General features: G+C 42.2%; 1 protein-coding gene across 3 annotated transcripts in view; it reads right to left on the bottom strand.

Moving 5' to 3' along the window:
- The window catches only part of LOC124544864 (putative lysozyme-like protein), a 180,775-nt gene extending 166,855 nt beyond the window's left edge, over positions 1 to 13,920 (bottom strand). Inside the window, exons 1-2 of one of the 3 annotated variants that reach the window (XM_047123575.1) lie at positions 13,829 to 13,920; positions 5,815 to 5,843 (exon numbers count right to left, since the gene is read on the bottom strand). In XM_047123575.1, the coding sequence (XP_046979531.1) occupies positions 5,815 to 5,843; positions 13,829 to 13,874 (75 nt within the window). In that variant the 5' untranslated portion in view covers positions 13,875 to 13,920. Of the gene's footprint in view, positions 1 to 5,813; positions 5,844 to 13,828 lie in introns of all 3 variants that reach the window. The other 2 variants (XM_047123577.1, XM_047123576.1) reach the window with 2 other exon arrangements.
- Positions 13,921 to 16,809: the final 2,889 nt, after the last annotated feature.

Here is a 16,809-nt window from a genome sequence, read left to right as displayed (position 1 = left end):
AGCGTCCTGTAAAATATTTTACATAGACGCAGCAATACCGAAAATACCGCACCAAGAGACGAGCACCGGATCGAAATGACATTTATTAGGCATAATGATACGGTTGACTGATTCAAGCTGATCTTAAAATCAAGACAAGTAAACAAATACAGTGAATACAAGCAGACTAGTATAGTGCAACTTCAGTACCCCGCTGGACCGCCTTTTGCTACAATACATGTCGCAACACCGCCTGCCTTCGAGCTGATTAGATGTCTGATGTCCCACTGCAGAGTGGCCCGCAAATCTTGAATAGACACCCCCAAATCACGTACGGAGTGACAGCATCTGCGTTTCACCTGATCCCACACACTCTCTGTAGCGTTCAAGTCCGGGATGCAGGCCGGCCATGAGAGAGTCGAAACATGACGTAGGAAGTCTTGAGCAATTCGAGTTTTACACGGACGAGCATTATCTTACTGGAAAACTACCCCTGGTGAACAATCAGGCTCAAGAATATCGCCAACACAACGCTGGACCGTTAAGGTCCCATGTACCATAATTAAAGGGGACCGCCTATCGTGGGCTATAGCCCTGAGGCCGTAACGCTAGCTGTGCAGGTGATGTGGTGCACGGCAGCGAGGGCGTAACCGTAACGTTCACGAGGCTGCCTCTACACACGTATGTGGTTATCATCCGTTTCCAACTCGAGTCACGCTTCATAACTAAACACTAAATGTTAACAGTCTCTGGCAGTCCATGTCGATCTGGCTCGGTTGTAGGAATCAGCATGGGTTTCGAAAAAGACGATGGTGTGAAACCCCGTTCGCGCTATTCGTCCACGAGACTCAGAGGGCCATAGACACAGGTTCCCAGGTAGATGCCGTGTTTCTTGACTTCCACAAGGTGTTCGATACAGTTCCCCATAGTCGTTTAATGATCAAAGTAAGAGCATATGGACTATCAGACGAACTGTGTGATTGGACTGAAGAGTTCCTAGATAACAGAACGCACCATGTCATTCTGAATGGGGAGAAGTCTTCCGAAGTAAGAGTGATTTCAGGTGTGCCAGAGGGGAGTGTCGTAGGAACGTTGCTATTCACAATATACATAAATGACCTTGTGGACGACATCGGAAGTTCACTGAGGCTTTTTGCGGATGATGCTGTGGTATATCGAGAGGTTGTAACAATGGAAAATTGTACTGAAATGCAGGAGGATCTGCAGCGAACTGACGCATGGTGCAGGGAATGGCAATTGAATCTCAATGTAGACAAGTGTAATGTGCTGCGAATGCATAGAAAGATAGTTCCCTTATCATTTAGCTACAAAATAGCAGGTCAGCAACTGGAAGCAGTTAATTCCATAAATTACCTGGGAGTACGCATTAGGAATGATTTAAAATGGAATGATCATATAAAATTGATCGTCGGTAAAGCAGATGCCAGGCTGAGATTCATTGGAAGAATCCTAAGGAAATGCAATCCGAAAACAAAGGCAGTAGTTTACAGTACACTTGTTCGCCCACTGCTTGAATACTGCTTAGCAGTGTGGGATCCGTACCAGGTAGGGTTGATAGAAGAGATAGAGAAGATCCAACGGAGAGCAGCTCGCTTCGTCACAGGATCATTTAGTAATCGCGAAAGCGTTACGGAGATGATAGATAAACTCCAGAGGAAGATTCTGCAGGAGAGACGCTCAGTAGCTCAGTACGGGCTTTGGTTGAAGTTTCGAGAACATACCTTCACCGAGGAGTCAAGCAGTATATTGCTCCCTCCTACGTATATCTCGCGAAGAGACCATGAGGATAAAATCAGAGAGATTAGAGCCCACACAGAGGCATACCGATAATCCTTCTTTCCACGAACAATACGAGACTGGAATAGAAGGGAGAACCGATAGAGATACTCAAGGTACCCACTGCCACACACCGTCAGGTGGCTTGCGGAGTATGGATGTAGATGTAGATGTAATACCGTAGACTGAGTCGCTGACGTCTCGGCTTTTATGGCAGTACACGGCAAGGTGCCTGAATTACAAAGTCGCATCCGAAAGGCGACTTTGGCTTTCGCCTTTGTCCTCGCCCTCGAAATGGTGGCATCACCTGAAGTCATGATGACCTTCGTGTTTGACTGCACGGCCACGCTACTAGTCGAGTTCCTCGAGCGTGGAACCATAATCAGTGTGCAGGGCTATGAAAACACTTTGCAGAAACTGCGGGGCACCATAAAGTCACAACGCTCGGGAATGTCTCGGACGATGACGTCCAGCTCCACACCCCTAGTGGGACGAATGATACTCTTCAGCTATTTGCTTGGGAAACACTACAACGTCCTCCGTACGGCCAAGATCATTCGCCGCATGATTTTCATGTATTTAGCGACCTGAAGAAAGACATGCGTGGATTTCGATTTCAGTCGGACGAGGAAGTGGAACAGTAGGTGTGCTTGGGGATACGTCAGCGGCCGAGAGCGCCCAACGAAACAGGAACTAGTCGTCTCATCTCCCAGTGGGACAAATATCTTAATGTGTCTGGTTATTACTTACAAGGTCCCGTTGTGGCGTGTGTTCAGTTTTCATCTGGCTGCTCCTCATATTACTGTGTGTCCAACATTTTATTAATCAGAGAATGATTCTTTTAGAGCTAGTCTACTTCCCACAGTAATGAATGTATACGGTAACTAACAGGAATCCTGTGAAGATTCGGATACCATTCCCTCGAATACGGTGATATTCCAGAAAATCCAAGGTAACTGACACCAGGAGCCCGTACTTGAAAGTCCACTGGTATTGGTCACCTACTACGAGGCTTATTTTATTTTATTTTATTTACATGTCAAGTTCAAATCTCCAAGGTCATGGAACGTGTCAGTACCTAACAGCAGAACCTTCTTTCTGCTAGACTTTGCAACTAACCTAGGCCTCCTAATTGCTGAGGACTGCTGCAAGTTACCTGCATCTACGGCTACACGAGGTTCCTCTCCACTCAACCCTGACAGTTGGTCGTATCTATTGCATTTATGCAAAGTAAAACTGAATACCTCCTATTCCTAGCTACCTTCTTGCCAACTGCCAGTTTCCATTCCCCACCACCCTTCACCCTCCTCAACCTATCTAGTTCCTCCTTTGTGCATTGTAACTGCACCTGAAGGGCACAGATTTTACGCTCTTGCTCCTTTATTAACTTGTTTCTACTACAGATTCTACATTCCCAGGAGAGGATGTCCCTAAAATGACCACTGGCTTCCCCACTGCATTCCCCCCAATGAAAATACTTTGAACAAATCCCACACCGTAATCCACTACTCACAAACCTACGACGGAGCCCACACTTTTCACTCATGGTAAAATTTTACAGTTACTGAAAATAAACTATACGTCTACGTTACTAAAGTTCAGTTACACCAGTAGAACTATTTAAGAACTAACAATAATGGTCTCGAAATTCTCTGCCTACTAAGAAAGAACCTACTTGTATTAATACTACTACAACACAGCCGATACCAATACCAGCAAAACTTCACAAAATTATTAGCTAAAACCAAAAAATTAAAACGACCACTGTAACACTAAGCGAAGTTAAAACACTAAATGAAAATTTTACTGAAATATTTCACTAGAAAGAATAATAAACGTCAGTTGAAAACTAAAGCACGAAATTTACTAAACGACTTCAACACATTGGAAACTCTATACATCACAGCGAGCGAACGATTACAAAAGTTTATTAAGTCGTTATTTCGCCACAAACGGCACGCAACACCGCTGAAATCTATTAAATGTAATAACTGTATTACAGAGCACAAATAAGTTTGTCAGTTCTTAGCTTATAACCGCTACAGCTACAGTGCACGCGAGCCCGCATCTCGTGGTCGTGCGGTAGCGTTCTTGCTTCCCACGCCCGGGTTCCCGGGTTCGATTCCCGGCGGGGTCAGGGATTTTCTCCGCCTCGTGATGGCTGGGTGTTGTGTGCCGTCCTGAGGTTAGTTAGGTTTAAGTAGTTCTAAGTTCTAGGGGACTTATGACCACAGCAGTTGAGTCCCATAGTGCTCAGAGCCATTTGAACCAATACAGTGCACGCCGCAAAATGTGAGGTCCAATCTCGCTGAAAATCCAATGAAACTTTGCACAGACGTGATGGGCTGTGTTCTAGTATTCCCATCGATCGCGTCCCTTCACTCTGTTCATTTCTGAGCGCACAGAGTGCACAGCAATATGTCTAACAAATAGAGTCTCCCGTGACGTGTGAGAGTCTGGTGGGAGATTTTGCCTGATGTCTTCATGACAATTCTCGGCCGCACTGTGCAGAGGAAATGAAGGTGCTCCTGCAACGTTTTCGATGTAAAGTGTTTGAACACGCAAAATATAGCCAGAAATTGTCTCCCCCTGCGTTTCGTATCTCCTCACATGAACCGCTGGCTTCGAAGACCACATTCTGGCACAGACAAGGAGCTGTGGACCAGTGTAGAGAATTGGCGGAAAGCACAGCCGGTTGCTTTCTATGACGAGGGTATTGGAAAGTTGGTACAACGCTACGACAGATGTCTTAGTTGGAGATGCGGCTTTGTAGAGAACTAGCTGGAAGGTGTAGATAGCTGTTGCAAATAAAACATCTTTGATTTTCACAGTGGTTTCCATTTCGCGACAGATTGGACCTTCCTGCCGAATAGCAACCGCGTATTTCACTATGATTAAAAAACGAACAACATTATTAGAGCTGCAGTACATCAAGAACTACTTCTTTTAAGATTTTTTAATTAACAACTACATTTTCATTCAATTTCCAAACGAAAAATTACACTGCACGTTTTACTGTTTTCTGTTCGTAGTTATTTGTCAACAAAATCAGTTTCCAAAGTACTTTGCGACTGTATTTACGTAGCAAGTTATATGGAATCTAGACCTTTCGCTGCTTACAGTCGTTGATAAATATCAATGGGGACAGTTGAAAAATGTGTGCCCCGACTGCGACTAAAATCCAGGACCTCCTGCTTACATGGCAGACGCTGTTTCCGACTGAGCCACCGAGGACACAGACGATATCAAGAGTGCAGAGACGTATCTCCTCCACGCTCCCCGTGAGACGCACACTACATTTTAGTGAACCTGCCCACCATACTCATTACTCGCGGCAGTCAATCTACCGATTCCCGTAAGAGTTCGGGCAATTTTAGTGCATCCGCACTGAAGAAGACCATGGGCCGGTATCCTTATCTATATGAAGATGATATCTATCCTTTCGGACATGTCCCAGTGCGGGTGTACTCACATTGCTCAAACTCTTATGGGAATCGGTAGATTGACTGCCGCGAGTAATGAGTATGGTGGGCAGGGGCACCAGAAATGTAGTGTGTGGACAGAGCGTGGCAGAGATAAGCAGTTTCAATATTGTCTGTGTCCTCGGTGGCTCATTCGGATAGAGCGTCTGCCACGCAAGCAAGAGGTCCAAGGTTCGAGTCCCAGTTGAGGCACACATTTTTCAACTGTCCCCTTTGATATTTATCAATGCCTATAAGCAGCGAAAGGTCTAGATTTTATATAACTTCATTGTTAGAGAGCTGCAATATCATCAATGATATCTGTACAGATAGCAACTTCATGTATTTACCTATTGACGACTGATCTCATCTTGGTATCTACTTGCAAAGAAGGAATTCATTTGTAAGGGAAAATGATATTTAGCAGTTGATATAATTTCTTGGAAACACAGGTGGGATTAGAAAAGCCCATTCACTATAGAGTTATTAAGCGAAAGTCTCTAAAATGGAACATGATATAAGTGCGTTCGAGGTTCAAAATTAGGAAACTTGTCAAAGCTAAAACAGGATAACTTACCGGAGCGACCTGCCTGGCCTGTACGATACCTGAAACAAGAAAACCCATGTTGGTTACTAACATATTAATACTTTATGGTGGTCACAGAAAGGACTTAACATTTAACAACAATAATAACTTTTAACGTCATTGAAGATAACTGTAAAAAAGGTTAGTGCTTCCATATATCTGGGGAACATAATTACAGAAGACATGACAAGCAATAAGGAGGTCAAAACGGGTGTAGCAATTGCCAAGGAGGCATTTAATAACAAGACGAGGCTTTGATGTGAGTGCATGGGCAGAGGAAGAGACTGACAAAGAGCTTTGTATGGGGGGTGGCATTATACAGAGCTGAGATGTACTCTGAGGAAAGAGGAAGGTGCAAGAACAGGAGCAGTTGAGATGTGGATTTGGAGGAGGACTGAAGCGATAAAATGGTTAGAGAAAGTGAAAAATGAGGAGTTGCTGAGAAGAGTGGGTGAAGGGGGAGGAGTTTTAATGCTTACCAGTAAAAGAAAATACGATTTTCTTGGACACTGAATGAAAAAATGTAGTTTATCGATGGATGGTGTGGATGGAAGAAGAAGGGGACGCAGAAAATACCAGTTGATAGTGTAAGGATAGAAAACAAATACGAGAAAACTAAGGAGGTAAAAAATGACAAGCTTGCTTGTAGAGCTACATGTGAATACCTGCCCTAAGGCAGCACACTGGAGAAGATAATGATGATACTGCAAAATTTTACTAACTTCGAAAATGTAAACAACCTTTCTATTCCATTCACATATTTGAAACATTACTTACTAATGTACATATTCGTGTTCTATCAATCATCCCGACAAAAAGGTGTTCTTATGTGTTACGAAATATATCAGTTAGTATTTCCAAAGTAGAAACTTAATTGTAATGAAGAGGTAATTCCATACCCAAACTGTATCTGACACATTTAACACTGCGTAAATGTCGTTCATTTTTCCGTTCGCTGCGTAGCGCAGTCAAGAGATTCAACAGTCTGTTTTCCACGTTGAAGAAAATATAATAATAGGTACACATCTGCTTTCAGTTTTGACTATTTCTCTCAGGTTTTCCAGTGTGGTCCCTCAGTTTGTTAACATTACTAAGAAATCTGAAGTACGGTTAAAATTATCACGATAGCTACATTGCACACAAGGCACGATAAAAACTGCAATAAGTTTGCCATTATAGTAAAGAATGCTGAACCTATGACAACCAGTCAGTTTGAGCACTTAACTATGTGCAAAGCAGGGAGAACGATGTAGGTTACATTCGTCGATAAAATAAATATCAGAAATTAATTCAGGCACCTTAGACTCCAAATTATTAGATGTTTTCTAAATCGCTCTGTTTATGTTCTGGGTAACTTTAAAGACTTCTAAATAGCTATGCCCCTGTTCAGAGAAACTTTTTCTCTATTCTTGTGTTTATTGTAATCGGGTACATTGCGTACTTATCTCACACTGTATAGTGAACTAAGGCTAAACAGAACAAATACCGATGAAACTGATAAGAAATGATCATAGCACCGATTTGCACAAACAGGGACCATAAATTCCGAAACATACAACGAAGCAACTAAAAAGATGAAGTAGAAAACCAAGCGAAAAAACCGTGAATCCAGAGACACAAAACTATTCTTGGAACTGATTCTGAAATTCGTTTCGTTGCAAACCAATTTCTCTTTAGGGAAGAGGGTTGTACATGGAGGGCATACACGAAGTTTTTTGGTCGATACTTCACTCTAGCTACTGATTTCAGAATGACATGTAGGAATGCCCACTGGTGCCCGTCGCAGACAGTTTCCACCATTTTCTACAGTTTATGTTGTTGTTATACATGAGATTCTGTTTTATGCAGCATTATAATTTATTTCGAGTTCTACATATTGAAGTGCAGTATAATATACTGCAGGTATTAGGAACATATTGTTAACCAGCGGAAAAATTCTCCAATAAGAACACGAACAAGGCGAATATGCTCCTGTTTAATATAAGACTGACAGGGAAAGGGGTACCAGCTGCCTCATTATACCCTCGTCAACACCTTTAAGACTTTCCCAAAACTCTTGGGCATGCCAACACATTTTGCGCTCTTCTTATCGTGCAACTGACACCCACACAAGCTCCCAGAACTGTATCCGGCTCACAGCCACTAGTCTAGTGCTGTAAGTAGCTCATACCCTTTCACTCGTACTTGCTCATTCTCATTTACTTATTCAGCCCAACTCATTATCATTATCTCTTTGTGTCTCTCTAACTGCCATTGTCTCCTGCCTCACAGCCACAGTCCATTTCGTTCTATCCTAATACTGCTATGGTCTCCTCTCACTGTTAACTGTCTCCCTCTTGCTCCCTCTTATTGCTGCTAGCTCATTAATTCCTTTCCACTTACGCTTCTCTTCTCACTGTAGCTCTCTCTCTCTTCTTCGTTGTGGTTGTTATAGACTCGGGCTCTCATTATAACTGACTCTCACTTGCTTCCACTTTGTCCTTCTCTTTATTCCTCTCCCAATAGTACTGCCTCCTTCATTCCATTCCTAGCAATCTTCTGTCACTGCCAATTATGTTCCATTGCGACTATGTCCGTCTCCTTCTACGACACTTCCCCTGTCTCCTTCGCTTTCTCTGTACCACAACCACTACTATTTTCCAGTATTTATTACTTTTCTTCTTTTTGGCACTGCCACTGTTTCCTCGTCTCTTAGCAAAAAAAAGCATGAATATATTCGCATGTCAAAATTGTAGGAAAACTTTGTAAAGGTACTGAGGAAGGTGGAATGAGGTAGCCAGTACCCCACTTTTCAGTCCCAGTCTTTTAATAAACAGGAGCATGTTCTCATTTTTGTGCTCCGATATGAGTATTTTTCGTTGGTTCCCTTATTTCTCCTGCTACGGCAGGGCATGCCACTCATCTGAAAAGAAAATTATGACTCAGAAAAATTTACTTACGTGAAATTGCAATAGTGCACAGTTACGTAATTTTACACATCACACCGGAATTTATTTGCACGAAAAAAACATGTGTTCCCAGAATGCTTCTGATGCTAATGGAGGCATTTTACAGCCGCTGGATTTTATGTGTACCGGTACGGAAATTTTGAATCTCTATATTTCTGAAACAGGTAAAGATACCAAAGTTATTTTCAAGTTCTTTCGAGAGAGGGATCTTAGGAATATACCGTAAAAATTAGAGCCATTTTCTGTTCATAGCCCTCTAGAAATCCATGGCTAGGTTTCAGTACTCGAAAACCATGTTTTGGAGGTGTTTCTCGAAAACACATAAGGATTTTTGAAAACGGAAACATGGTAGTTATAGACAAATACTTAGAGAATAAACCGTTAAAAATTGAGTAATTTTCTGCGGATATTTATTATATAGATTTGGTCTCACACTGGATTTTACCTGCATAATTTACGTGTACAAATTGAATTACTTTGAACTGCTGCATCTCGAAAAAGTTTAAAGATATCAAGAATATTTTCAGGGGTCTCCAGGATCTGGATGTTAGAAAAATATCCCACACATTTAATCCACTTGCTGTACATAGCCGTCTCTGAATCCGGCCGGCCGGTGTGGCCTAGCGGTTAAAGGCGCTTCTGTCTGGAACTGCGGGACCGCTACGGTCGCAGGTTCGAATCCTGCCTCGGGCATGGATGTGTGTGATGTCCTTAGGTTAGTTAGGTTTAAGTAGTTCTAAGTTCTAGGGGACTGATGACCTCAGATGTTAAGTCCCATAGTGCTCAGAGCCATTTGAACCATTTGAATCCGGAGCTCGTTTCTGATAATCAAAAACCGTATTTTTCGGGTTTTCTCAGGAGCCGCCAATGAACTAAATAGTGCCTCCATCAGTTGCATAATGCGTTCCGTTGACCACATCTGATGCAAAAAGAACCAAACGATTAGGTCCCATATAGCAAGCTAGAGGAAGTGTGTATTGTTAGAACTTTGGCCCTGTACTGTAGGATATTTACAGTAAGATGATCCTTCTTTGGGTATAAATAGGGTCCCTAGATTAAGGGCTATCTAAAACACTTGACCCTATCTTTCTATAATCAATAGAATCTGAGGTATGAGCCCTGTCGCTTGTGCACTGATTCTTCAGTTACAGAATTTTACGGCAAGTGGATTTCTATACGTCCTTAAAATTAGTTATATGTGTGGACCATACTTCGACGATACTTCGAAGGTCTTTTACCATGGAACATGGGGTATCTGAAAATTAATTGAGTTTCGTTAACGTTGTAACAGTTTTAGCTTTGTTGAAAACTGGAATATATAGTTTCAGTTTGAAAATAAAATTAATTTGAAACTAGTTTTTCACAATACTTATGCCTAATTTGATTTCACTTGCTGATTATTGCTGTGTAGCGAAATAATGTCACAGATAGACGACTAAATACAGATTGGGCAAGGTTTTCTCGTTTTCAACGCTTTTAAATTTCAGTATGTAACGTAGCAACTACGTTACGTAATGCTGAATAAATATGCCCACTATATTTTGCAATTTTATTTAAAGGCTTCGATAGTAATTTTATTAATAATAATAATAATGTAAGGGCTTCACCCAAATTTAAACCAAAGTAATTCACGCCACCCAAAAGGCGATTTTAATTAATATGTTTTCGTTATTAATCAAAGTAAATGTAAATGAGAGTATGCAGAAGGCAGTGGGCAGGCATACATCGAACGATCTGTATAGAAGGCTCTGAGTCATCTCGAGTGTGTAGATTGGAGTGCCAGTTGCGCGGAAAAATGATAGTTTTATAGTACCTTATAGACCAATTTCAGCGTGATAATACCGTTCCTGCATCAGAAAACGCGTTAGATTGTGAATGCTGGGGGGAGCCACTACCCCGTAGAACTTCGATGGCGATATTGTGAGACATCAGAGTCGAGAGAAGATAGTCCCACTTGTTCTTAACCCTTCAGCTTAAGAAAAATATATTTCAGATGTAATCTAAAGCACATGATTTAGGAAAGGGCTTAAGAAAATGATCTCCTCTTGTACATGCTATTTTCTTACATTAATTTATAAAATGAGTAACGGCATGATTACTTAGTAGCGCAGAAGTACGAATAAAGAGGAGGTGGGCGCTAGTTTCGGTGTTGATACTTTCGCTCTGGAGAATCGCTTTGGGTCTTTCATGATGGACACCCCCACATCAGACCGCTCCGATGAAATGCTAACTTTGTTAGATCAGTAAGTACTTTTACAGTGCAAATGGCATCTCAGGCACAGCTCCGAGTGTCTGGAACAGCAGTTGAGTAGCGACAGGTTATTCCGCAATTTAATACGCCAGTAAAAGCGTAAGCGAAGGAGTGATTTTGACTGTGGGATACGAGACTCATTGAGACTCTGATAAACTTTAGAACAACGGTAGAACCGCGTATAACGATCAAGATGTAGCCTCATCGTCATGGGTAAGCGATATCTTGCCTGGCTCAGGGCTGGTGTAAATTTCTGATACCTACATCAACATTTACATCCATACTCCGCAAGCCACCTGACAGTGTGTGGCGGAGGTTACTTTGAGTACATCTATCGGTTCTCCCTTCTATTCCAGTCTCGTATTGTTCGTGGAAAGAAAGATTGTCGGTATGCCTCGTGTGGGCTCTAATCTCTCTAATTTGGTCCCCATGGTCTCAAGGTTTTACTGTACACAAGATGGCCGTAGAGTTGAATGCAGTTAAACGTATCTAAATTAACTGCGTAATATGGTACTGTTCAGGCGAGCGAGTGTTTGCTGTAGCTGCATCATTAGAAGTCCCGCGTGGCAGAGCAAAAGTAATTGTTTAGCTCTGCGTAAAACTGGTACCTAAATTCTATGTACGTAAAGAGAAGACAGATTGTTGTAGAGAAGGCTAACGTATATTGCATTGTTCTGAAGGATTCAATGTGATTCAGTGTGAAGGTAATTTCTGAACATAAATGAGAGATGTGTCATCATAAAGCACGTAAGGGAAGACGTTAGCCTGATACTCTGTTATCTGTGTGCTCTCGGATTAACTACAGGGGTCAAACATTACTGTAATAGCAAACTCTTGCAGTTGTAACATGTGCTTTATTGGAGGACACAGCTCATCTTAATTATATTTTGTTTATCACGGAAGGTCCGTGTTCTTATTCGTTGCAACACCCTTTTTCATTACAATAATACATGGTCGGTTTGTTGCTTCCCAAAATTGCTTACATTGAGCAGCATCGAGAGCAGGAGTGCAGAACTATGTCTGAGAGCCAAACATTTTCGTGAAATATAAAGGACGTGGTCTGTGGTGCTTACGGCACGTAACAAAAGTTAGGTGGACGTTGGGCCGCTGTGCGCCCGATTTAATACAATCTATGCGGCACCAGGGCTCTCAAGTGACTAACTACTGGCACCGATACATTAACACAACTCACGTTATATCACATTCCAGCATTCGGTTTAGTCATAATGGTTGTCAGGTGAAATAAATCTCAGAGTAATAAACTGCTCCACCGACTCCTCTAACTTGTGAGCAGAATATTTGCTTCTAGGTACATGACCATTTTTTACCATGGAACATAATTTTAGATTTGCAAAAATCTTAATTTTCCGAACTAATTTTTGTAACTTCTGAAAAATACTGCAGCAAAAAGAAGGTTAGTTTCATCATTTAAACATGGAATAAGCTAGTTAAAACCGAAAGTCTGAGGCATGTCCCACGATACAACACTCTCCGCTATAAAAGATCAGTACCTCAGACTATCTTCTTTATTTGTGTTCACTTTGTATCACGCTTTTCTATGACAAATCATGCTTCAGATAAGGAATCTACTTAGCAGAAAAACGTTTATTCTGAGTAATGCGTAATATATTGTTAAATGTGTTTTGTTCATTTATTTTTTTATTTTACAAAATAATCAATCACTCACTCCATTGACAAACTGTCGCTTTCTTTCAAAATGCGTGATATATGGTCGAAATGCACTCTGATCTAAATTTGTAAACTGCAGTAACAATGTTCTTAAAGTCTTTTTCTAAATCTGACACATTTTGTGCTACAAAAATTATATCGCATCATTTCTCACAGTTCTTTTGTGTGACAGTTCAAAATTTCTGGTTTTTAGCAATGTTAATACAGAGGACGAGAGTCATGAGTTGAATTCATGAACAATATTCCAGTAACGTAAGTTGGTAGATTGCAGAATACGCAGGATAGTCCCCAGCTCGTGGTCGTGCTGTAGCGTTCTCGCTTCCCACGCCCGGGTTCCCGTGTTCGATTCCCGGCGGGGTCAGGGATTTTCCCTGCCTCGTGATGACTGGGTGTTGTGTGATGTCCTTAGGTTAGTTAGGTTTAAGTAGTTCTAAGTTCTAGGGGACTGATGACAATAGATGTAAAGTCCCATAGTGCTCAGAGCCATTTGAACCATTTGAACGCAGGATATGGTGTCTCACTGAGCACTGGGAGCTACTGCACCATGGAGAAATACCCGCAAGTCTCGCGCAAAAAATTTATAACCGTGTTGACGGAGTAACACATCCCAGCTATGTAAAGTTAACAACCCGTTTATCGCGATCAGAACTTATTTTCAGTCGTGTTTCCGATTTCATCCATTTTGTTCAAAATGGCTCTGAGCACTATGGGACTCAACTTCTGAGGTCATTAGTCCCCTAGAACTTAGAACTAGTTAAACCTAACTAACCTAAGGACATCACAAACATCCATGCCCGAGGCAGGATTCGAACCTGCGACCGTAGCGGTCTTGCGGTTCCAGACTGCAGCGCCTTTAACCGCACGGCCACTTCGGCCGGCTCATCCATTTTGTGATCCACAAGATGTGGTTACTGTGTAAAGTACCATACTGACTACGACGCTTGCATACGATAATATCATTTGTCACCCGAGAAAGTTACGTGAGTAACATTCCGACATGTAACAAAATAATTATCAACGAATGAAACTACTGAATACTAATAACAGTAACTAAAGTGTGAAGTAGGACACATGCATTTTTGGCTTCTCGATAGCATTTTGTGGAGAGCAGACTTACCACATACGGCGAAGAGTGCCAACACAGTCAGTAGTTTCAACTCCATGGTGTACAAACAAGCAGTTCTTTTGCGAGCAAAAACTTATATAGTCAGACAAAGACCTTGCGTGGGGCTTTAGTGCACTGGAAAATTCCACGTTACGTCACTTGGTCGTAAGTAGTGTTAACATTTTTCTAGCTGTCAAGTTGTACGGACTATCGTAAGGTCAAAAGGCTCATTGTTTTTCTCCTAAGGCAATAAGTGACGTACTCCCAACAAATAATTGTGGTTTGCTGCCTATCCGTTTGCATGCATGCGATGTTTATGCGCGTGCAACATTGGGTTCGAGTAATTTACCTCGTCGGGGGCGTGTTATCGAGGGAACGACACGAAACAGATAACATGGCTCTCGTCAGCTGCATGCCACCTGAGGTGAAGGCAGCTCTGAGCATTCCTATATAACATACAGTTCTGCATTCCTCTGCCGGTATGTACAGAGTGACACAGAGTGCAGTAAACATTGAAAAATTCAATAGTTCACGAAATAAAATAGGTGGAGAGGTAAACATTTGAATACATTTTTGACATGACATTGGGTTAACTGAAACAAAGAAAAGGTGCACAAATGACTAACAGATAGCGCTTCATAATTAATAAGAATTGATTTTTAGCGAAGACGATGACCTTTGTTACAGATGCTCAGTATGTCGACAGTCGCTCATCAACAACGCCTATAGGGGAGACGGAGGCGGAATGGATTACCGGGACAGAACGATGTCGGTAGTCTAATTTCGTCTAGAGGCGCAAAGGTGTCTTCAGACTGACAAGTGTTTAAAAAGCCAATGTCTGTTATGGTTTAGTAAGGTTGCGGGCGTGGTCGCGCGAGTTGCGTGTCCTACCTATAAAAGTGAGCGAATTGTCGGCTATTTCATAACTTTCCGGACCATTTCCAGCTAAGGTAAATCTGTCAGTTTTTTTCTTCACGATCAACGTTTAGTCCACCTACATTACCATGTACTTAGTAGCTATCTTTTTATACAACGCAGTTGAAAAAAATTGTTTACGGGGGTCACTGAATATTTTCTCAACAGATAAGCGCCGTCCCGTGTGGCCGAGCGGTTCTAGGTGCTTCAGTCTGGAACCGCGCGACCGCTACAGTCGCAGGTTCGAATCCTGCCTCGGACATGGATGTGTGTGATGTCCTTAGGTCAGTTAGGTTGAAGTAGTTCTAAGTTCTAGAGGACTGATGACCTCAGATGTTAAGTCCTATAGTGCTCAGAGCCATTTGAATCAACAGATAAGCGTTTAGGGCGGAATGGTCCGTTCCTTCCCGGTCGTTGACGAATTCTACCGCATTGTATGCTTTTCTCACTTGCAGATTGTAGATAATTATGTACGGAAAACGGAGAGACAAAAGTGGTTCATGAAAAGCATGGACCGAGACGTCGAATCGAAAATTAATAAAGCGATGAGGCACGAAAAACATCGAAACAACTTGTCGTGCCTTTGCTTGCTTTAAAACTATACGTAAAGATGAGAAATGGCAATCGCCTTCCAACAACTGATAAAACCTACGGAAATATCATTGTGTTTTCAATAAGGAGGAAGAGTTATGACATGTCATATATATGAAGAATCTGGAAAGAGATGTTTTGGTATGACTATGACAGAAATGCGCAGATCAGCGTATCAACGAGCAGAAAGAAACGGATGCCAGCACCCATTCCATAACGGAACGAAACTGGCTGGAGAAACTGGGTCCTTGGATCTTTGGCTCGGCCCTCCCTGCTTCGAGTTTCAGGAAGCAGTACAAGCAGTGGGCTTATAACGCGCGTGCTTACGTAGATACTGAGGACGATGCAGCCCAGCTTACTTGTAAGATGTGTCATCGAAGAGAGTAAGGAGGAAAAAAAGGGAGTCCATTCCCAGACCTCCAAAATTTCCTCCAAATGTTCGACGGGCCGTTCCGTCCCGGTCTCCCCTAGTCGAGGGACAATGTTGTGAACAGTAACGTACAGAACATCTGTAAGTATTGTGAGAAACTGCCGCCAGATGCTCTCTTTTAGCATCCCTAATGAGGTCGGACAATCGCGGTAGACTTGCGCCTTCATGTAACCCTAAAACCAAACGGATGGAGGCTTGGGGACCTGGGGGCCAAGAAAGACATACTTGGCAGCTCAGCACGCGTTCAGCGCTAAACGATGTGCGCAAGAGATCTTTCACTCAGTATCGAGTGGAGCGCCATGCTGCATGAAAGTCGTAGCTTCCAGTGGGGATAGGGATGATCTGACTCTCCCTCTCACTATAGCTCATTTTATACACAATTATCTTGTGGTGCCACTGATGTGTTGCTGTTCATCACCATCTGTTGACCAGATTTTGCGGTTTTTTGGGTTTAGCACCACGTCATTTAAGGCATGTGTATCAGTCTATACCTCTCCACCTACATAATTCCGTAAATTACTGCATTTTGAAATGTTAACGGACTTTTGAACCACCCTGTATTTTCACTAACCATCATTAAACACCTTCATCTAACACCTATGTGTCTGTCTTGTAACTATTAGTTCAAACATTACATCTCAAAGAACTGAGAGAATCTTATTGACTCGTGGGTGACGATAGAACGAAAACGGTACGTCTTGCGATTTTTCTTCCCAGTTATAGGAATGAAATTATTGTAGGGTTTATGGTAGAAACAGATTAGCAGAGAAAAAAGATTTGCCTTGCCAAATGTAAGAACAGATGTAGATAGTAACGTTTGTGGAGTAATTACCAACGAGGATAGCTTCAAAGAGGTCTACCTAATGTGTTAGGACAGGGCTTCCCAACCGGTGGTCCGCGGACCCCTTAGGGGCCCGCCGGCTCTTTCTAGGGGGTCCGCGGCCACCCTTCACCAAATCGTGCAAAATGATGAGTAAAATTATTGAATAAAAATGTGAAAATCAAATTCATCACTTTTTTCGTGTGAAAAAACATGTGTACTTTTATTTCAGGTCGT

The sequence above is a fragment of the Schistocerca americana genome, chromosome 8, assembly GCF_021461395.2.
Source record: "Schistocerca americana isolate TAMUIC-IGC-003095 chromosome 8, iqSchAmer2.1, whole genome shotgun sequence".
NCBI lineage: Eukaryota > Metazoa > Arthropoda > Insecta > Orthoptera > Acrididae > Schistocerca > Schistocerca americana.
Note: the sequence above shows the minus strand (reverse complement) of the source record. Positions and strands in the feature narration are given on the sequence as shown.